The 22,975-nt window shown below is 32.0% G+C and overlaps 3 protein-coding genes across 5 annotated transcripts; all 3 read left to right on the forward strand.

The window, feature by feature from the left end:
- The first annotated feature begins 84 nt into the window (after positions 1-84).
- On the forward strand, positions 85-5,602 carry Syx6 (Syntaxin 6). Of its 3 annotated transcripts, XR_013884774.1 has the most exons (8): positions 85-202; positions 480-523; positions 967-1,123; positions 1,536-1,696; positions 2,604-2,743; positions 3,173-3,384; positions 4,109-5,321; positions 5,530-5,602. XR_013884774.1 is itself a non-coding variant. In XM_080179610.1 (7 exons), exons 1-6 carry the CDS (start codon positions 136-138, stop codon positions 3,351-3,353), a joined length of 750 nt encoding a protein of 249 aa, XP_080035736.1. In that variant the 5' UTR covers positions 85-135; the 3' UTR covers positions 3,354-3,384; positions 4,109-5,602. The 3 variants fall into 3 exon arrangements, 2 of the variants coding, with proteins under 2 accessions (XP_080035736.1, XP_080035737.1); XM_080179610.1 differs by having other exon boundaries at positions 4,109-5,602; XM_080179611.1 differs by having other exon boundaries at positions 4,125-5,602.
- Positions 5,597-17,292, forward strand: LOC145334234 (uncharacterized). Its single transcript, XM_080179609.1, has 21 exons — positions 5,597-5,676; positions 6,102-6,139; positions 6,742-6,774; positions 7,345-7,437; positions 7,900-8,025; positions 8,348-8,423; positions 8,972-9,017; positions 9,852-9,929; positions 10,422-10,500; positions 10,767-10,835; positions 11,057-11,099; positions 11,529-11,610; positions 12,359-12,419; positions 12,742-12,833; positions 13,426-13,480; positions 14,481-14,575; positions 15,150-15,203; positions 15,523-15,568; positions 15,927-15,962; positions 16,219-16,282; positions 17,209-17,292. Exons 1-21 carry the CDS (start codon positions 5,622-5,624, stop codon positions 17,286-17,288), a joined length of 1,401 nt encoding a protein of 466 aa, XP_080035735.1. The 5' UTR covers positions 5,597-5,621; the 3' UTR covers positions 17,289-17,292.
- A 1,500-nt stretch (positions 17,293-18,792) lies between these two features.
- AIMP3 (aaRS-interacting multifunctional protein 3) lies at positions 18,793-21,551 on the forward strand. The gene is made up of 5 exons (XM_080179613.1): positions 18,793-19,357; positions 19,844-19,945; positions 20,185-20,309; positions 20,846-20,908; positions 21,417-21,551. The coding sequence occupies exons 1-5, from the start codon at positions 19,187-19,189 to the stop codon at positions 21,490-21,492; spliced, it is 537 nt and encodes a 178-aa protein (XP_080035739.1). The 5' UTR covers positions 18,793-19,186; the 3' UTR covers positions 21,493-21,551.
- Positions 21,552-22,975: the final 1,424 nt, after the last annotated feature.

Below are 22,975 nucleotides of genomic sequence, written 5' to 3' on the forward strand. Positions count from 1 at the left end.
AATATTATTTCAGATTCTAGCATATTAAATAGCCTTTTAAGGCATAATTAGTTGTCTTTTAAAATTGTATAGAGATATTATGAAAAACAGAGACTAAACAAATTTAATTAGAGAAATATAAAAAATTAACCAAAAATGTCTCTGGAAGATCCATTTTTCGTGGTTAAAGACGAAGTACTCAAAGCTTTTACCAAAACTCAAGGTAAATTTTAGGTTTTATATTCATGTACTATATTTAATTGGAAGTTATAATGTTTTGTTCATTTTTCCTACTTAATGGATGGGATATTTTATCTGAACGAAAACTTAGTTGTTGCTAACTCTGACATTACAGCAACAAATCATATTAATACCTAACCAATTAAACATTATTTTGAACCTTTCCTTAAAACATTTCTACAAAAGCAGAAATTCAATTAAAGTTGATTATGATTCTAAAAAACTAATACCTGGCTATATATTCATCTGTATTTTTGTAGGTCTGTATGAAGCTTGGAAATCTGTACAAGATGGAACGGAATATAGGGATCAAGTTTTAAGAATAAATAAAACTGAATTTCCTACAATTTTCTATTCTTTGATTAGTTGGATTATGTCTTTTTTTTCTGTAGTCCCTTCTTAAACTTTGCAGATTAATATAACTTCTAGTTTGATTATTGCATAAAATACTGGTAAAGGCATTCCCCCTTCAGATCATATTAAGTTTAGCAAAACAGCATTTTGCTAACTTTTTTAGTACAACAGATTGGAGCTGAGTGACATCCGACTAACAGCAGATTTGCTAATAAAAAAGGGGAGGCTAAGAATGAAACCATCTCGTAATCACTTCACAAATGACACTATGAACCCGAGCATTAGGAGTCCCCTCCCTTTTGCTTGAAAAGTTTAGTAAACCAGTCTTGCATAGGTATCACCAAACTTTACTAGATACAAAGAAACAATATATTCTTAACTTGATTGAAATGCAGAAGTGCTGAAGAACTTGAAACGGCGGCGACAGAACTTAAAAATTCATTAAGATCAATTGAATGGGATCTTGAGGATCTCGAAGATACAGTCAAAATTGTTGAGAAAAATCCTACCAAGTTTAGAATTAATGGCGCTGAGTTAGCTATTAGAAAAGGCAAAGATTCCTTATTTAAAAAACCGCAGAATTATCATAGATTTATTTTTAAAATGCATCAATGTTTCGAGCAAACCAACTTTTTATTAACTTTTAAAATATGATAAAAAATGCCAATTTTGGTAGGCATTACCATTTATAAACATTTTTGTGCTAACAAAGGTACTCGGACGGTCGAATTGTCTAATGATAAGAAAATTTCAGTATTTATTGTCCTTGGGGGGATATATTAGGTATATAATAGGATGAAAAACTTTATGCTTTCAACTTTTCCGCCGATGATCTGCAACTGTTTCTTTCAAAGCAACTTTTTTTCTTAACATTAAAATAAAGAAGTAAGCAGACTGTTCTTCATATAAAAATCTAGGTATTTGTTCTATTTCAAGATCAAAATAAGGAATAATCTCTGTAGGTTTTATTGAGTCAACCAAAGCTGAGGTGAACGCCATGAAATCCAAAATAACAGCGGCCAAGAATACGGATCTGAATGGACGGCTGAACAGCCCTGGCCACGTGGCTGGTCCCAACTCCACCAAATATAGCAGAGTTCCTAATACCGATGATAGTCCTCACAGGAAAACACACAATCAATATCATGTTTATTTTAAATTATTTAGATTCATTTTCAGGGGTGAATATTCTACATGGGATCCCCTGCTCAGGGGGGGGGGGAAATAAAAAATAAGTGGTTGGAGGGAAAAAAAATGTAAAAATTAAGAAAACTGAAAACATTTTTTACATTTCCTCCTCCTCCTTGGTGAAAAAACTTTTAAAAATGTGTGGTATGAGGGATAAAATAAATAAAATATAGAGTTCTTTAAATATTTTTCCATTTTCCCCCTACTTGATGAGAAAAAACTAGGGGGGGAAGAAAAATAAAAAATTTTGTAGCAGGGGAAAAAAAAAAATCTTGTGCAGAATATACACCCCTGTTCATTTTTACTACTTCCAGCTAAATATTATATTATCATAATTTAACTTAAGTACCTACCTACTTTATCACTAAATACTTTACGGAATTTTAGCACAACCTACCTCCCCCTTAATATACAAAATAACTTTTTTTCCAGCAGATATGGCTTAGAAAATTGTTCGGTTACGTTAATTTTTGGATATCTTGTAGGTACTACCCAAAGACACACTAGGGGTGGGAAAATTACCCAGTATTAACAAAAATTCTAAATTAGGGGTGCATCGTAAAACTTTCTTTTCAAAATATCCATAAATATAAATATATATGTGGTATGTTCTGTGACTTTTTGGTAACAATTATAGATTGGCGACTCTTACTTAATTGTACCTAACTATTTCAGTAATCACTATGCAAAGTTGAAATCCATAAACTTTTATAAACGCCTAAAATAACAATCAGATCTATACATTACCGACGGACGGACAAAAGGACACACACCTATTCTTATTATAGAAAGTCTTTGTTTTAAAAAATTATATGATTGTGTTAACATTTCTCCTTGCTTGTAGGGAGCATATTTCTGGCAGCGGAATGATGGACCAACAAAACCAGCTTCTACTGGCCCAGGAGGACAAGCTAGATCTCATGGGAGAGTCCATGGGAAATATAAGAAATATGTCGAGCCAGATTGCTGTTGAATTAGATGAACAGGGGTGTTTCAATTGCAAAAAACAACAAAAATTTAAATTAATGCAACTATCTTGGTATAAGCGTGGCTTTGAGGTTAGGGCGAACATCCTTTGATAACTAATGGGACCAGTGTTTTCTTTTTTGTCTCAAAGGACAACATTTATAAAACTAATCCAATGTTTGCTCGACATTTGTCTGGATGTCCTGCTAATAAATAGTACCTATGGTTATTTTTTTGTTTTAAGAAAGGGCATTAACCTACTCTAGTTCTATTTGTCGTAATACAAATAAAAGGATTTTATCTTCTCTAGTTTGATCCAGTCTCGGACCCAATACCTCCCCCGACAAAAAGCACATTAAATGAGCGATAAGTCCTTGGGTATGTATTTTTTTCCGAACATAAGAACAAACTGTTCTGCGGATGCAATTGACCACCAAAAATGAACACAGGCGGTCATGTTGGATGAGTTTGGCGACGAAATCGAGCATGCTGAGTCTAGGCTTGACAACACAGTCAAGAAAATGAGTAAAATACTCCGTCTTACCAATGACAGGCGCCAACTCATGGCGATTGGAACAATTTCTTCCGCTATCCTAGTCCTACTTATTCTTCTCTTTGTTTTGTAAAAGGGGAGCTTTTATGTATGAGATTTGAAGAGTTTGATAGTTTATTTTTTATGGGGTAGTTCTATGAAGAATACTCAAGGGTTTAGCTACTTAGTTTATGATTCTTCAAATGTCAAATAGTTGAGGTATTAAGTTACCTAATCAAAATCAAATACATTTAACAAATGAATTTCCATCAAAATAGTATTTAAAGTTTAAGGTATTTTTCTGCTTTGGTAACATAAATTGAAAGAACGGAGTTAATTTTTACAAGCAATAAGAAACATACAATAAGGTAATACCTAAGTACTTAAAAAAACAGTTATTATGACTTCTCATTTCTAGGTATCAATTTGATAAACAACATAACCTATGCTATTTGTTAATATTGAACAGGACAAATATTGGGATCATTATTTCTAAGTACAAATGCGTCTCTTATATATATCACCTTTTAAAAGAGGGTCATTTTCCGCGTATTGTTTTTTCTTCATAAAATTGCGTAATTTTCGACGGAAGCTACGGTTCGGCCGGCGTTTTTTTTCTAAAATTCACGTTTGACTTACCCCATTAAAGCAACTGCCATTCAAAATTATAAAGTCTTAAAACACCCACTTTTACGGAAAATACGCGAAAAAATGACCCATTTTATGTTTAATATTTAAAGCACTTTCTTATGTACCTAAGTTTTCTTTAGATTAAAATACTTAAAATTATGAAAGATAATAAAAAAACACTTGAATTTAAAATTAATAATAATCGTGCAAACTCTTAAGTCTCATTCTTAAAAAGTCTCCTTTTTAAATATTATAAAAGTATATGTATGTATGTATCTTGCAAAGAGTCTCGTTTATTGTTACACTATTCCATTACTTCTAGAGGCATTATTAAAACAAAATTTTATTATTAGAATTATTTAATAATTTGCATAATGTAAAAAAAGATATAAAAAATTGTATTTGTCAAATTATAAAGGATAATTTTGTTCTCAAGTAGCGTAGCTAAAGAAATATTATTTAAGTGTTGTAAGAAATACTAATAAAATTTTTTGTAAAAAACAGATAATGGCTACCATAACGAAAAGTTAGGTAAAAATTAAGGGATAATTTTACATACATTCTCGCAATTAAAAGATGAATTTGGTTAAAATAACTAAGATTTAAGGGTTTGACTTTTAATTATTTTGAAATAAGTAGAATTCTAATAAAATACTTTTATTGATGGACACACGAACGTCGAACATAACCTAAACATATATTAGCTGCGATACTTACCAAAAATTGTATTTGTCAAATTATTAAAGTTAAAATGCTTTAAAATTGCTAAATATTGCATTTATGTTGTATTTTTTGTTTGTTTGTTCCCCTTTTAGTCCGGAGAATGTTTACAAAATACTAATGGGAGGGCATTTTTCAATAAATAAAATTCAGGGGTGTACAATTATTCTGCACAAGATAAATTTTTTCCTCTGATGCAAAAAAAAATTAATTTCTAACCCCATATAAAGGAAAAATGAAATATGGGTACCTAATGAATTAGCTAAGACTATGCAAAATATACACCCTTGTCAAATTAGATATGAATTAATCCTTTGGTGTGTGCGTTAGCTTAATTATAATCAATCAAATTGGTTAACTTTGAAAAATTGGTAAATTCACCCCCTCACCCCCCCCCCCCTTTATTCCTCGGGGTTTGAACATCTGCTAAATGTTAAAAATTTACACAATTAGAATTAGGGACTTGGATTCTTGAACTGGAGATAATAAAATATGGAGAACAAAATTTTTGTAAATTCTTTACAGGAAAGGAGAGGACAATGCACGACAAATTAATCTTCTCCCAATACGTCCAACATACCAAAGACACAATTTCTTACTGTAAAATAAGGATGAAGATTAATAAATCTTCCATTGTCTTATCATTGGTTCTTTAATTCGATGTTCAGGAATTTAAGTCCATGCAAGAGCTTAATTTTATGCTAGATATAGGGTGAGGGATATGTAACATGAAGAAAATATGTTTTGTCTTGATTTTTCACTTTTAAGAATGTCGCTTTTCCAACTCTTTATAAATGCAAGTTACAAGATGACAATATTTTGTCCCAAAAATGATTGGGTAGGTAACCTTATCTTAATAAAAATTTAAAATATTTTTTTTCTTCATGTTCCATACCCCTCCCTTCAAAAATACTATATAGTCAATTACTATTATTTTGTAATTTAGACACTCTTAATAATAATAAATTATACTTAAAACTTATTTCAGACAAATACAATAATAAACATAAAAATGAGTAAGCAACAGCAAAGTAATCTAAAAGACAAATTAGATGATGATGAATTAGGTATATAATCTAATATTTTAAATAGAACAGCTTACTTTACGATTATTACAAAATTAAAGACCAAATATTGGTATATTATTAGGTACTTGGATATTGCCTCCGATTTTCTTGTTTTCTAATAAAGTAAAAATTGCAGTTGGCTTAAATTACGAATCCAACCCCTTCACCTATACCCCATCCCCTCTCTTCCTACTGGATAAACGAACTGACCAATAAACGAGTTCCATGTTAGCATGCTTCCCTTTGTTTACAGCATAAAACAAGTTTTACGCCACACAAATATCTAAATTTTCAGCAATTTCAAATTAAATTAATTTGCCCAATCACTGCCCCTGGATTTATTGAAAATAATTCATAGTAATCCTATTATCCCGGCTTTTTCTAAGATCTTATTGTGCATGCAATGTTTACTTTTTTTTATTTAGATCTGTCTTTGATGCAGATGACTGATATCCCTGTAAAGGTATTTATGTTCATTTTTTTAACAGTATAACTCACTGTTCTACACCTGACAATAAATCTGTAGAAACCAGCGTGGCGGAGCCGTTTAATTTTGATGCGGCTCCGGCTCCGACCTAAAATCAAGAAAAACTCGACATATTTTTTCCCCCATAAAAAAAAATATTTTTATTTTTTACTTTTAAAGGTTTTTAAAGTTCAATTTTTGATAAAAATGGACTTGAAAAACTTAAAAAGGGCATTTGCACATGACAAAACAGAGTTACCAAATTATAATTTATAAAAAATCTCTTTATTTATCTAGTCCGGAGCCGTTTTTTAACGAAAATTCCGGCTCCAGAAAAATATGGCGGCTCCATTATTATAAGTAATGTCAACCATTTTTTAAAGCAAAGCTTTTCTATAATGAGGATCGTTTTATATGTACGTAATGGACAGATCCTATCTTAATTTAGACATGTTATAATTGTCCTTATGATATCAAACATGACGTAATGAGAAAATATGTCCATATGAACCATCCTGTAAACGCATCTCTAAAAGAGTAGATTCTTTAGCAAAGCTCATTTTAAGATCAAAAGGTTTGATTATTATTTTTGATTTCAGGAAATTGAGAAACTAGGCAGCAAGGTTTTAAAGGTAAATTAATCGTTTATGAAAAAAATGAAATTTAAATCTTGTCCAGGGGTGTATTTTTTCAACTAGGTAAAGAATTTCTTCCACCTCCTCCCCTCTTTATTTCTTTCCTCATTTTATACAGTAAATAATCCCCCCACCCCCCGGGGATTTGGAAAATATTCACGTCCCTTTTTTAGTGTAATATTAAGAACTTACCTAATCGGTTCAGTGGTTAGCGAGAAAGGGAGGAAGAGTTTGTGCTTGTATTGCGTAAAATCTGTGAGTTAGCTTTATCGAAAGCGATTATTAAGTGTTATTAAATATGTGTTATTAAATATGCGTTTAATTATACTATGCATTTTGTCAATATGAAGAACACTTAGACTTAATAATCGCCTTCGATGAAGCTAACTCACGGATTTTACGCAATACAAGCACAAACTACTCCTCCCTTAACAAACAGACAAAAATCTTATACCTCAACCTAGCCGATATGAGTACAAAGTAACCGTAATGAATGTCTCAATCTACTCCATGACAATTGAATCACTATCTATCTAGGCATTATAACTGATTTGTTTTGATATTTAGTTGAATGTATCCCACAACCTGCTGTCGTCCGTACCAGAAAACTTTTCTTTCCTTGTCAATCTCACCGCCATTGATCTCAGCAAGAACAGTATTGTAAGTGGATTTTTTAGTAACGCAACTATAATTTGACCGCCCGGCCAATTACCACGCATAGTCATTGATATTCATTGGACCCTTTTGCACATTAAAAATGTAAGAAATGAAAATGTCTATGTTTAGTTATGATAGGTACTTCTGGATATAGTTTTTAAAGCCTTTTTGAAAAAAGGCATTTGGTCTTGACCTCTTCCAACACTAATATAAAAATAATGCTTTCTCGAAATTTGTATGGCCCTTTGTTTGAGTTTGACCGTGGGTCTAATTGACAGCCGCCTTTCAGCCTTAGGGAAATCAATAAAAATCAGCATGAAGTCTAAACCTGACCCAAATATGACAATCCCCCTTCTGAAAACAAATATCACAGAATCCAGATTAGTTTAAATTTGCGGCTTAGTCACAGCTTACTCGCGGCTGCGGACCCCTGTTCAATTTAATATGATAATTTTACCATTTTAGTATGAGCTACCGGAGAATTTCGGTCAACTTGTGAAGCTTCGAACCCTAGATCTGTACAGCAATCAAATAGAGAAGCTGCCACTCAGCTTTGCCCAGCTAAAGAACTTAAAATGGTTGGATTTAAAGGTGAAGAATTTTACTCAAAACCAGTTTTGTACACTGAACTCCCCCTCACCCCCCTTCTTTATTTGGTTTTAAAGTGTATTTCTTGGGGCTCAATCCATACGTGGAGCTGTCTTTGTGGGACTCTTAACATTTACTTAACTTTACCCCAAAAAAAACATTAAGTACCTAAACATTTTTTTATGCGTTTTTATCATGAATCTGTTACTTAGTCAACAAAGGAATCTGTGGGAATTATTTCTTCGTTAGATCTTATTAGGCAATTTTAGGATTAAATTACCTATAGGTTTTTTTTATCCACCCTCTAATATTTTCATAATTGTAGGAAAATCCTCTAGTACCAGAGCTGGCTAAAGCTGCAGGACCTTGTATTACCAAAGTAGACTGCGAACAAGCCGCCAAGGAAATTATTCATCTGTTTAAATACTTTTCTCGTAATTATTCGAATCCGGTGGATAGGAACCGGTTCTCATCCATACGAAAAAACTATGTCTAGCATCGTATTATATCCAGCTTTCTACGAATATAAAAATGTACAATCAAAAAACCAGTTTTTTTTTGTAGCCGGTGCCTTCGGTACCTCGGGGCTAAAAAAAACTAGTTTTAATCTTATAATTGTACATTCTATATCCGCGGAAAGCCGTTTATAATACAATGCGAGAAATAATTATTCTTTCAAAATTTTCAATAGTATTAGTTTACCATGTATTAAAATACTCTGAAATTGGAATTTAATGAGTTGAGAACATTTATATAGATGATGATGAACGAAATTACCCCATCTATAGATTAAAGTTATTGGTTGAAAAGTTTTGAATTTAGTAAAAGTAATATTTACTTACAGTCCAATGTCTCCCCCCTCCCTGGAAATACTATTTCAATGAACAAAGTGCTCATTTCAATGAAAATAAATACAGAATTCTTCAACATTAAATTGATGTTTAACGATAGAGGGTTGTTGCCAGACTTCAGAGTATTCAATCTCAACTTGTACAGTAAGTATACTTTAAAACTTTAGCTACTTTATTAACCTACACTTTGTGTTTGTCGGAACGGGAATGTGTTTGAATTACTGTCTCAAAAGCATTTTACAACTACATATGTATATGTTAAGACTTTTAGACTAAGGTCGTTCTTGATAATTTCATTAATGATGAAATAAAGTTTCTCTATCACTCTGAAAAGCTTCTTTTTTTGTCAATATAATCTTCCATTTAAGGTGCGGGGGGGGGGATGCATGTTTTTACTAAGACTAAAAAGGTTATTTGGGATAAAAGTTATTGATGAAATAGTATTAAAACTAGGTAGTTTTCCGTTAATAGTAAAATAAAAAATTTTAAGATTTTATCTAGTTACATGACACACATGGCTATTAAAACTAGAATTTAAGTTTTCTTTACTTTATTGCTTTTAGAAAATTATTTATATCACGATACGAACATGATTTTTTAATATGGCCCAGAACCAGTTCTAATCCAGTGGATATTAATCGGATTTGAAGCCATACTGGGAGAAAATTATTGGCCTCCAGGTGGATTTATGCTGCTCTATTTATGAATGTTATAATGATCATGTTTGTATCTCAGGGAGGAAAGGAAAAGATTGGAGACTGAGGATAAAATTCTAATTATCTTGTTTGTATCTCAGGGAGGAAAGGAAAAGATTGGAGACTGAGGACAAAATTCTAATTATCTTGTTTGTATCTCAGGGAGGAAAGGAAAAGATTGGAGACTGAGGACAAAATTCTAATTATCTTGTTTGTATCTCAGGGAGGAAAGGAAAAGGTTGGAGACTGAGGACAAAATTCTAATATCTTGTTTGTATCTCAGGGAGGAAAGGAAAAGATTGGAGACTGAGGACAAAATTCGTAGACACAAAGAAAAGGTGGAAGAAGCGGAAAGAGAAAGGTAGGCCAAGTAAACCTTACATTAGGATTGCCAGTTATCTCTTATTTTGAGAGCGTAGGCCATGTACAATGGTTCTCCAATCTTCTATTTATTTGGCATTTGAGGCATCACTGAGAGATAAGATTTTCTCATGCATATATGAGTTCTCTCCTCCAGGTAGTTTTTGGTCTGCCTGGTTTTCTCTTACCTAGGGGATTATACGTAACGTAAAGGCTTAATTGGTTAAATCATCATGGACTTTCCTTAGAGTGCAACCCAACAATTTCAATTTTCTGTGTTTTTATATCAGTTTAATGTCTAACATATCAGTATCACTACGCTTTTAAAGCTCAGCATTTTTTATGTGTCATTAAGCAAACCTTTCAGGCAAGCTACAAATTGCAGAAAAAAATTCTACAAAATTTGTTGAAGTAGGTTGATTTCTCTTAAGACATATACTCAAACATCCAGTTACTTTTTACTCTAAATGTTATACTTAACACTTATATTTAGATTGAGAGCTGAGAAGAAGTTGGCCAAAGAGAAGAGACGCGAAGAGGCCAGGCTTAAGGAAATGGGCTCCAAAGAACAGGTAAAAAAACAAATTAGAATCTCATAAATTTCTTTTTCATAAATTTCCCTCGGAAAGCCCAGCGAGCACAATCCCCCCCCCCCTTTATTTTTCAAATAAATTAAAAATAATGGTGGGGGGGAGGGGGGATTATTCCTTTTGCCTAACAACCTTGTATCCAATTTAAAAATACCAAACAAGGGTGGAGGACGGTTCTGTGCCCGAACATTGCAATGGAACTTTGAAATAAGATTACATTATATTAGTTTTTATTAATTTTAATCTAGATCGATGGTGACAAAAGCCACGTGCAAATCAATGGACATGGATCTAACAAAGCATCTCTTAATGTCAAGGTAGATGTTACTCGCCCAGCGTCTATTTTTCTGAAATTGTGTTGGGGGATTGCTTTAAAAAACTCCTTAGGAACATTCTTTTTTTTATTGCACATTTCATATCTAACCTACAGTTATATTCTGCTTTTAACATTTAAAGTTTTATAATTCTCTCTTTAAGTACCATAACTCGTTAAATGTACTTCATTAAACTATCACTTAATTAATATACTAATATTTAGAATGGACATGCGCACAAGTCACAGTATTCAAATTCCACCGCAGGTTTCATTATTTACTTATTAGCGCTACACGAAAAAAAAAATAATATTATATATCCTGTTTTGTTGGCCCGCTTTTCTTGGCGAATACGATAACTTATTCTAAATATAGAAAGAAAAATATGCTTTATAATAAATAGTTACTATTCATCAATAAGGATCTAAAGGGGTAAGAAAATGGCCGATAAATTGAATTACATCCCCACCCTAATGATAAAACTCAAAATTACTTACAATAAGTGGTTGAAAATTTTAGACAATCAACCTAATGAACCAACTTATCAAATTCAATAAAAGCCCCCAAAGTTGTTAGGCAAACGAATCAGAAAACGTTATAAAACTTTGGGGACTAGTGTAATAAACAGCCTAATATCCCCTTCCTACATTTATTGATTGGTTGATACTGTTAAATTAATAAAATATTGATATTCAGGATTTTCATGTTTCGGATTTCTGTTGAAGTTAATGCTGTTCTTGTCATTCAGTGTTGTGGCTGTCGGTGTCACTCTCCTATGGTAAGAGTTTAAATTTTGGATCTAGTGCAGTTTATGGAAAAATATTCCTGGCAACGGTTATCTCCAAAAATCCATGAATTTTAAAGGCCAAACGGTGGAACGTATCATTCTATTCCAGATTTTGCTTGTAGACGTTATTATGCCGCTTAACACGGTGTGCGGGCATGTCATGTATTCTGCCGCTTCGCACTAGCAGTCTTTAAAATTCATAGATTATCGTTACCTGGAACTGAAGTGCACTAGATCCTAAATTTTGAAAGCGAAATGCTTTGTCTAGTTTTCACGTTCTGCTCGTTTTTGTGTACGTACAGTTTTTTTTAAGCGAAGCCCTTCTATAATTAGGATCTGTTAGTCCTTCCGCAATAGATAGTGCTCATATTTAATTTAGGCCCGTTACAATCATCCTATCGATTTCAAACTTTGTACGATTTTGAAAGCGTATCAACTTTTTAATAGTTACTAGAAAGTCCCTACGTCCATTTAAAACCAGCTGGTTTTTAACTTAAACTGTAAAAGCTATATGTATTTTTCCTGTACTGATATAATATGCAGCAGAGTTTACTTAGAGGGTAAACAAATTTTATCTCACAGCATTTATTTTCAAAATAATTTCTAGACGCTATATTAGGTTTGTATGTCTGTTATAAAAGGATAGTACATAATCTTTATTTTTTCATTTTAAAAAGTCGATGAGTTTTAAAGAAAATAAACCTTGTTTAATTTTGATTTTACGAATGTATTTGTCTAGGATCTATACAGGAGGTAAAATGGACGCTGATTCTATTCAACTGGCTGTTCCCATTATCCAGGTACAATTCAATACAAAGAATATCTGGATATTCAAATGGAAGAGAAATTAATCCTCTTCTTATTTTAAAGGAGAAAAAATATCTTAAGGTTAAAGCCCCCCCCCCATATTTCAAAAAAAAATGAGCGATGTGGGTAGTTTTTTCCTAGACTAACCTTGCGGAACTACCAAGTAACCAATATTACATAACATTAAAAAACGACTTCCAAAAAAAAAAAAGTCTACCTTATTTTTAATTAATTTCAAAATTAGGGTAGATGTTTTAGTTTTACTCAACCAGCAGTTTGAGGAAATTCGACTTTTTTTTCTTTCTTAATTTTCAGAAAGACGTAGAGAGTCATCTGATGACGTTAGGAAAAAGAACGGAGAAGTTGTACGTGCAAACAGAGAAAATGGCGCGTCCATACATCAAAGAGTAAGTTTTTTTTCAGTATGGCTTCTAAACCAATTAATATCCGCTGGATTAGAAGCGATTCTCAGCTATACTGAAAAATTATGCATTGCATCGTATTACAGATATTTTTCCACGAACATTAAAATAAAAATCATAAAATTGATACCAGTTTTGTAATTTTTCATATAAATAACCGCTAAAAGCTGTCTCAAATAAAATGCGTTAAATAACTATGAAAAGATGAGAAAATTATCGTAAGATGAGCGAATTTCAATTAAGAGATAAGATTCTTCGTACAACGCAATGAAAGTTAAAGAAAACTTATCTCCAAGTGAATCTCGATAATATTCCTTTAAAAATCTACCAGCGGGTACGTTCCTAAAACCCTCTGGAGGGTCTTGAGGTTTAGGGCAAGTGTTATTTCACTCTAGGGACGATTTCTCTTGGGAGGGTGGAGGTATCCTCCTCCAAAATAGTTATAAACCTTCCCAGAACCTATGAGAAGCCACAATATAAAGGAATACTATAACGGTTCATCGGTTAGTAAGATCCTTCGGACAGACACAGATCCTGTTCTATTTCTATATGGATAACTTTGTATTATTGTTTTTAGCACTGTGAAGAAAGTTGGGGAGCTAACTAAAGAAGCACAAGTAAAAGCACAGCAGGTTCGTTTATTAGTTTAAAGTAATGCTAGACAAACTAAAAATAGTTTTTGGTATCATTTCACACGATTTAAAGCAAAAATATGTTTCAAAAAGTTTATTCCTTCGTAATTTATGATAGATTTGCCCTGGAAATAGCCAAAGAACGGCTGAACCTTTACCCGTTACTTTTCCAATTTTGTGTTTGATTTAGAGAAAATAGACCTACAAATGCAAGGGTAAACTTACTCATGTCAAGTTTCGTAACGAAGTTCGGATTCTAAGTGCCATGTGCGCATTTATTACGAGGTTGCATAACCCCCCCCCCCCCTGCCTTCAATGAATAGATTTGCCATTTAATAACATGGGATCTAAAAAAGGTCTTAACTGTTCATCCATTTCCAATATAGATGGCTTTAACCCTGCTAATTAGACCCACCTCCCCTTCCCACAAAAAAAAATCAACAAAAAAACAGCTGGATTAACCATTTTATTCTTACGAATGAATTCAGTTGTTGGTTATAATACAATAAAGGTACATATTTCTAGCTTTAGCCCCCCCCCCCCCCTCATAAAAATGAGCTGTCCAAGGACATCCATCCTTATTTTAATCCCAAATTTAGCATCCATGAAGGAATATTAATATCATTTTCAGGGGCGCTCAGTTGCGCTAAGTGACCCCTCATTGTTCATTGTGAGGAGGGTTGCCTCTCTTTTTTATAGGGTTGCCCTCCATAAGGAAGAAAAAAGTTAGGTTTCACTTGGGTTGCTCTTCATAAGGAGGACAAAAGTTTGGTTTCACTTGGGTTGCGAAAACCCAACTAATGCATCTATGTTCAGGGGTATGACTAGGTAGTAGCTAATTATGGTGACACTATCAGAGAATAATAATATTTTCAAGGGTATGACTGGGTAGTAGCTAATAAATTATGATGACACTACCAGAGATTAATAATATTTTCAGGGGTATGACTGGGTAGAAGCTAATTATGGTGACACTATCAGAGAATAATATTATTTTCAGGGGTATGACTGGGTGGAAGCTAATTATGGTGACACTATCAGAGAATCCTCTAGCAAGGCCAAGCAATGGTGTAGTGAGGCGTGGGTTCATATAAGGTAAGTGTCATTTTTTATCCATAAAGTTTAACATCTCGACAAGTGGTCAGGAGAACAGATCTATAGCATAAATGTATTTACAGATGACTTCCTGCCCCCCTTTTTCAAGGACCTTTTTCGTCTGCTAGCAAATTGTTTTCTGCTAATTTGCTGTGTTAATATTCCCGACATTGTTGGTTGATTTTCAAAGACCCTGTTGAGAGTCGGCAGAAGGTCCTTGGGATGGGGACATACAGTTATTTAACTCCTTCCACCTTAAGTGTTTTACTCTAATGTAAGAAGGTTTATATCCAATACTGGATTAAAAGTAAAAGTATTGTCTTTATTTTTGCTTTGTTAGGCGTGTGACAACAAATGTAATACTAGTTAGATTAGAATGCCTTTGTTCAACTTGAACATGATAAATGGTGTAAAGGCCTATTTATTTGTTAGGTTTACTTGATAAAGTCAATAACTATCTGTTATATTTGAAAAATCTTTAATTCTAGAATATTCTGATTCTTTACATAAATACCTAATCTTGATGCTAAATAATTTTTTTTAATCTAAGAAAACTCTCATTTTATTTTTTTAGAATCCATGCTTTTGGTGCTTGGCAGTTTGTTTCACATTGGGCCCTTATTTTCTTGTAAGTGTAACATTTTTCTGCACTAGAACAGTGACTAAGACAGAATACTCTAGGGGCTTTTAGAGCGCATGATATGGGATGATGGGGAGATTTTTTTTTTGTTGTATGAAAAATATAAAGTTTGAGTTTATTGTAAATAAAATTTGTAGGGTTTGGGGGATTTTTTTTTAACTTAGTAGATTTTATTGATTGGAAAGTGTTAACAAACAGTTGTAGAAACAACTATTCACCAAAATAAACAAATTCGTCTCCTATAAACTAACCTACTGTATCAAACTCCAACTAATATTATATTGTCCAACTTTGTTCTTTTTTTTAGGGCTAAATGTGTTGAGCTTTACAAGGATCTTCTCCCAACCCTTGCAAGGAAAACTATCTTGTACTTTGATACTTCTTTGTTTTTTTGATTAGCTATAGTTTCTGAGATTTGTAGCCTGTTATTTGTAGTGGCATAGTTTGTAGATTTACTGTTTATCTATCACAACTTCCAGTAGTCAAACAGCTGTACCAGTGTACCCCTATTGAGCACTAACCACAGAATGCAACCAGCTTGTTTCTATGATTTGCCACCTTTCACTTTTTCTTTTTGACAATACTTTCTCAAGTTTTAAAGTGTAGGTAGGTATGTTTGTTCCGCTTGAACATAAAGCACAGATTTAATAAAACAAAATTTTCTACAAAATTAGGTATTATTGAAGTATTAAGATAGTTCATTTTTTCTACAGATATTGGGAGAAGGTTGAGCCATATTTCATCGAGGTAAATCTGCTTTTTAAGTGAATTGTGCGATTTTTATATCCTTTTATAAAAGTCACAGGATGTCTGTTTGTCTGTCAAGTTTGGCGAAGGATCTCGAGAATCTCTGAACCAATATGGTTCTCCTTTACAATAGTTAAGTTTTTTTTATAGTTCTATGGCTTTTTACGTTGACTATCTCTTCCTGCTTGTCCCATTTGATTTTTCTCATCATTTCAAAAAAGGTTTTGGATTTTTTTTACAGTAACTGATTTTTAAGGTTGGACAAAAAGTGACTGCGGTTGCTTTGGATATCCACCATTCTGTTCAAGAAAACTTTCCAGGTACAATCATTATGTTTTCCTTGTTTTTCCTGGGTTACTCCTGGACTGAGGACATACTCAGGGAGTAAGGGAGGGGACAATGGGCAATTAATTCAATTTAAGAGTTATCGCTGTAAGACTATGAAATCCAGAATAATCCGGAAAATATGAAGGAAATTGTAAAGGGAGAGGCAGAAAACTATAAAATAAGAAAAGAGTTCCAAGAAAAAAGCATTCATTTGAAAATTAGATTACAAGCACATCAGACTGACATAATCATTCTGTAATGAATAACTATAAAATCTCCCTGGAACCCATCCAACCCATCGCCCAATAACCCAAAATTTAGATGAACTCCAATTTAGTTTCCGAAAGTGTACCTAGCGTCCGCGTCCTATCTCGAAATTTGCTATTAGCTAAAAAAGCTTCAAACTTCCAAAAAAAAAATTAAAATTTTAAAGATTAAAATTTTGAATGTATAATGTATAAATCGCTTTGTTTTCACAAATTTCCGGAGTAGCTGAAAAAAGGGTCTGCAATAATTGGGTTATCTGCTGTATACTTTAGGAAACTAGGGCTAGAATAGGAAATCCATTTGGAGCTGATCAAAATTTAATTGGGTTCTTCTTAGAATGGTTATTAAACAAATATCACAATAAAGTTTTTATCTATGAAATGATATTTTCTGAAGAGAAAAAAATTTTTAAAACCAGCCACATCATACCTAACAAATTAAGTTTATCGATACTTTTCTGCTAGATATTCAAAACTAACACACGAGTTGCGGCATTGGTTGCGCAAGTACCCAAAGTCAGCCAGAAACTGCTAAATTCTTGTACATTCCCTTTAAGGCAGTACCCAAAGTCTGAGACTCGAAAAAATTGAATATTCGATCCATTGTCCCCTCCCTTACTTTAACAAAACTGAATTTAATCTTATAATTTCAGTTTATATGGAATGGTTGAAAGTGACAGTTGAAAACGCCTACCATACTATTTATGCCTATGTCAAACAACTCATGGCCTAAAAAGGTAACTTTTTATATTTTTATCAGAAAATATATTTTCTTTAAAAAGGGTTCCAATAAAGCTTAGATTCTTGTCAGTATTTTCTTACAAATCCTCTTTATTAACTCATTTCGTAGTAATTTAGCTGCAGATAGTCCATAACCAATGTAGCAACATATCTTTTAGATCAACTATATCCTTCTTTTCTTAAAAGAAAAAAATCTACCTATTTATTTTAGAAAAATCTCTGTGTAATTGGTGAAATCTGCAGAATAAAAATCTACCAAAAAACATCAAAATTATCCAAATTCAAATGTACCATTCAAGTTTAATTTTCCCTTTCTTATTTTATGTATTATTCAAAAATATTGATTCTAAAATATAATGTGATTTTTGACGTTACCTATTTATTGCCATAGAATACCTAGGTAGTTTTATGAAGAAAAAAATGTATTTTATAATTTTTAAAATCATTATTTTTAAGATATATTTTCTCAGTATTTGTTTTATAAAACATTTTTAGAAACATTTATTTAAAAAAGATATCTGTTCAGCAATTTAACATCACATTTTTCCCTTTTAATTCTACAATGTTGCTTTGCTTGTATTTTGTGGAGATATGGCACTTGAAAAAGATTATTTTGCCTTTTATTTTTTCCAGTTTTTTTGTTGTATTTTGAAGAATAAAATACTAGAAAAATTAACAAATTGTGACAGGTAAACAAAAATGAGGCAAAACTATTTTTCCATGTGAAATATTCCTATTTTTGTAATCCACCTCAATAATTTGAAATTCAGATGCATTTAATGAAAATTTTTGTGTTCCATTTTGAAATCATTTAATTTTTCTTTTTTTACCTGAAAATTATAGAACGTGTTCACAAACATTTGTTGTTTAGAATCTACCTACCTAGTGATTTTATAACGTTTTGAATTTTATAAAAATCTTTTCATGTTATTTTTTTATTTCAAAGTTCTTATAGTTAGGATAAAAAATCCCCAATTTAATTAAAAAGGGAGAAGACAATGGGCAATAAATTGATTTCCAACCTCAAAGATGATAAACATAATTAACCCTTCTTTAGATTAAATTTTTTTCTAGTTTTAGAACAAAATCATAAAAATTCAATTTTAGTACCTAAAATTTTTGAGCTTTGATACCAGTTTAATTTACATTGTAATGTCCCCTCCCTCCCGGATAAGCTATAATCTCTTACTGTCACAAGATTCTTAACGGTTGTGCTTTTAGAAAATTGATTCATGTTATAACCTAAAATAAACCAGTTATAAAAACAATATTTAATAACTTGTTATTTTATATTCTTGTAAAAATAATTTATTAATAATTATTACTATTTATGTAAATTAATATTACTGTTGTTTTATGAAAATACTTTGTGATGTTGTCATGTGTCAGTTTTATGATAATTAAGCGTTTTTGTTATGCCTGCTTACAAAATATAAATGATAATTGAACAGTAGCTGCGCTGCTATTCATATTTACTGTTATTATAAAGATATATTTAGTATGAAGAATTTATCGCATCATATTTTTGACAACTTTCCGCGGAAAGTGAAACTAAAATATAAGATTAATTTGTTGGCCCGGAGGGGCCGAAGGCTTGTGCTAACAAAACTTTTTTTTTTATTTTTATGATTTTTATTTGAATACCTACTAGTGAAAATTGTCTGTAATCTAATACGATTTTTCATCATCGCTGAGAATTGGATTTGATCCAGCATATATTAATCGGTTTCAAAGTCATTATTGACAAATGTATGGGTTTTTTTAGTCAACTAAGGCAAAAACTGTTATTTTCTACATGAAATAAACCTCACCGGGATTAGTACAGGATTTATCTTTTTTTTAATATCAAAACTAAGATTTTTCTCATATTTTGTATGCGGTCTAACATTAATGTTTAATATCCAATGTGGCATTGTAAATTATTCCAATCTTGTCATGTTTTATTTTTCAGAAAATATATTTAATAAAAAAATGAAGGACGCAGCCACCTTGATGAGAGCCGTAGCCTCTGCACAAAAATATGACAATGTTAGCAAAAAGGCGTGTTTAGATGATTTTAAGGTAATAATGTTTGCATTTTAAATTATCTCTAGAAAAGAAATCTTAAAATGATAACCTCTTACGGGCTCGGTGACGCTTCGAGTACAAGTTCTCTTCACGCCTCCGTGAACATACTCTGCGTTTGATTTCCAGTGTTATTTTTAAGTTAAGTAAAAGTATGGGGTTGGGGTACTTTTTATATTGTCTGGTACGTATTTTATGTTAGGTTAGGATATATTGGGCACCGTGGAGCCCTGCAGGATTAGGGCACCGCATATGTATATGAAGAAAATGAAACTAATCCTTCCCCTTTTTATACTAAATAGTGGGGGGGGGATAAAGTTCTCTACAGAGAAAAAAAACGAACATATTACATACTACATAACAAGTTATTAGAAACAAAATCTTGTTTAATATGGTTGTTCCCTTGTTGTTTGCATACCTATAAATTAAACATGTATTACTTTAAAAATTCTCGAATCCACAATTAATTGTGTGTTATTACAGGAAGGATTGACGCCAGGATTTAGCAGCACACTGAATGGTTCCTCCTTGCTGGGTTCCAATCCTCTTGATAAGGCCTTGGTCAGGCAGTGGCTGCAAGTCAGGGTAAGATTCAGGGAGGAAGGGAAATTAAATATCAAAAAAATTATCCCTAATAATTTTAGATTGCCAAAAGGATTAACACTGGTTCTCAGCTAGGCTGAAAAATCATGTATATTATCGTTTTACAGACAATTTTCCACGAATATTAAATTAGAAATCATAAGATTTTAATATTTCATTTTGGTATCCGCGAAAAGATGCGATAAACAACTATTATATCTATTAATGTTTTTTTTTCATAGGAAAACCTAATGTGCGAAAGTAACCAAGAAACAGCCACCTTAAACCTTTTAAATGTGAGCCTAGCTGATAGAACTTTTCTGGCGGGAGAAAATATTACCATTGCAGACTTTGTTATTTTCTTCAGGTAATATGGCGTTTAATACTATTAACTAGCGGCTGCATATCCTTGGGGCCTTTAGTGCAGATAGAGAGGGGACAGTAGGCTGTTTATTATACTAGTCCCCAATGCTTTGTAATAACTTTGTCTGAAACTTTGGGTAGGTATTTCAATAAATTTTAATTGGACTATTAAGTTGAGTGCTGAAACATTTCAACCACTAATTGTAATCTACAGAAGGGGTAATTTTGTGTATTATCATTGTTATATTTTATTTAATTACGGTTGGTAGTATTTGTTAAAAAATAAATATATTTTTGTATTATTTTAGCTTTCTTAAACGATATTTTGCGCCACCCTTTGTACGCCAAAAAAAACATTTGTTGCAAATACTGACGAAACTTGTTTGACATTTTTAAAATTAATTTTTGTCCACTTAAATTATATAGGTACCAGAAACTTTGTAGAATAATAGATAAAACAAAGGTCATTACTCTCGTTTTATTCCAGTATTCAACTTTAATCTATTAATATATTTATCTAATGAAACTTATTTATTTTAGTATTGAGTCCCAATTGAAGAGTATGACCTTCCAAGAGAGAGAAAATGTTGTTCATTTAACAAGGTAAAACTAACAACTTTAACATAGTTTCCTTGAAAGTGCCTAGTCGAGCACGTAATCTTTATCTTTTTCCCCTAAATATATTGAAATTAAAGGGAGGTGGTTTTACAGTCCCCCCGTCTAAAAAATTGGGAGTTTTTACATTTTTACCTACCTGTTCATATCACCAAAGGAAAATTATTTATTACTAACATTTCTGCTTGTAATTAAGAAATTAAAAAATGTGCTTATCAAACATTATAGGTAGTGTTTATTCCAATGAATTGTTTCTGACGTACATTCGTTAGCTTACAAATTAAGAGGACATTCAAATTTGAATAAAGATTAAATTAAACAATGTATGTACGGTCCACTAATAATTTTAAAATTTATGCCTAAGTAATTTGGGGTTACCATAGTCGATTGTTCTAAACCTCTATCAATGATGTTACTCATTTAAGTCTTGTATATAAATGTTAAACACTTAAAGGGTTTCTTATCTGTAATGCTAAAAGATTATTTTATATTTCAGATGGTTTGCTCACCTGCAGACCCTGCTCACATCCTCTAATCTTTCTGTTCTACTCTGTAGAACTATGATTTATTAAATTCATTCTTACCTATGTTTTTTTTTTCATTTTTATTAATAAAATATGAAACTTTAAAATGTGTATGTTTGATTATATAATCCTTATGTAAAAGTATTAGGATGTCTGTCCGTATGTAGCTCAGGGTCTTTCTAACTGATCAACCGATAATGGTTCTGATTTACAGAGCAATTGGCCTCGCCCCTAAAAAGTTTGAAAGTTTAAATTTAGAGTGGAAACGAAATTAATTTGGGGAAAATCACGAAACCTATATGTATTTTCAGCTGTCGTTCGGGGGTCAACACGTAGTAAAATTGACGACCTCTATATATCTGCCCCTAAAATATTATTTTAGATTTATTTCGCTCTTAGGTTATACCTTATTCCTGGAAGGATCAGCTCTTCTTTCCTTACTCGATTGCCCCAAGAGGCCACGTAACCGCAAGTATATCATTGCTGTCCGATAAAAGCATTTGGTTCTATTTTTTCAGTGAAGATTCCACTGTTTTTTTTTTATAAAAATACCACGGTTCTACAAGGACACATTTTATCATAAAATTAAATTTATCCAAATAATATTAACCATGTATCACCGGTTACAACCATAGGATTTACTAAATAAAAAATTGGGTTATACACAATTAGTTATTTAGCTATGCTTTTATTGAATGTAATCATACTTGTTGAAGCATTTTATTTTATCCATGAATTGAAAATCTTCTTAGGTATAATGAATGGTAATGAGATGCATTTTATACATGTCTATTAAGTAACGCATCTGACATAGCAGCAGTTTTTAGCGTCTATGTTTTATTTATTTATCAGTTAGTACCCATTCGGTGTCTAACGGTCTAACGGTATGGTTCTCCCTTACAGAGAAGGCTCTCATAGGTCTTGGAAAAGATTACAATTATTTTGGGAAAAGGTACCTCCACTCAGGGAAAAGGGAATGTGATTCTGACAAAAAATTCTAAAGGATATTTTCCCCATAACCCCTTTTCCTCCCATTCTTACTCACCCCTCTTCAGTTACATAAAAAAAAACAAGGTTTACTTCTAGAGATTTCGTGATTTTAAAAAATACAACATATTCTTTCAAAGATTTATTTAAGGCAAACATTATAAAATAAAATAAAAATACTTTTAGATTACATTTGATTTGATATTATTTTCATTCAGAAAGCCTTAATTATTATAATGTCATTTTTTGTCAATTTCAAAACTGAATACTAAAAATGGAAGCTAATTAGCTATAGATTTGGCCACGTAGAAAGAAATTACTAATATAATACTGTAATAACAAATATGGACACAGATTTTACTAAAACGTAAAAGAAAATGAAAAAAAAAGATATTTAAAGTCTAAATATTTACATAAAGTTTAATCCAGTATGGCTTCGGAACCGACTAATATACGTTGGATCAAGACCGGTTCTTAGCCATACTAAAAAATCATGTTTGGCATCGTATTACAGACAAATTTCCACGAATAATAAAATAAAAAT

This window comes from Acartia tonsa, chromosome 12 (assembly GCF_053477335.1).
Source record: "Acartia tonsa isolate MP-2025a chromosome 12, ASM5347733v1, whole genome shotgun sequence".
Lineage (NCBI taxonomy): Eukaryota > Metazoa > Arthropoda > Copepoda > Calanoida > Acartiidae > Acartia > Acartia tonsa.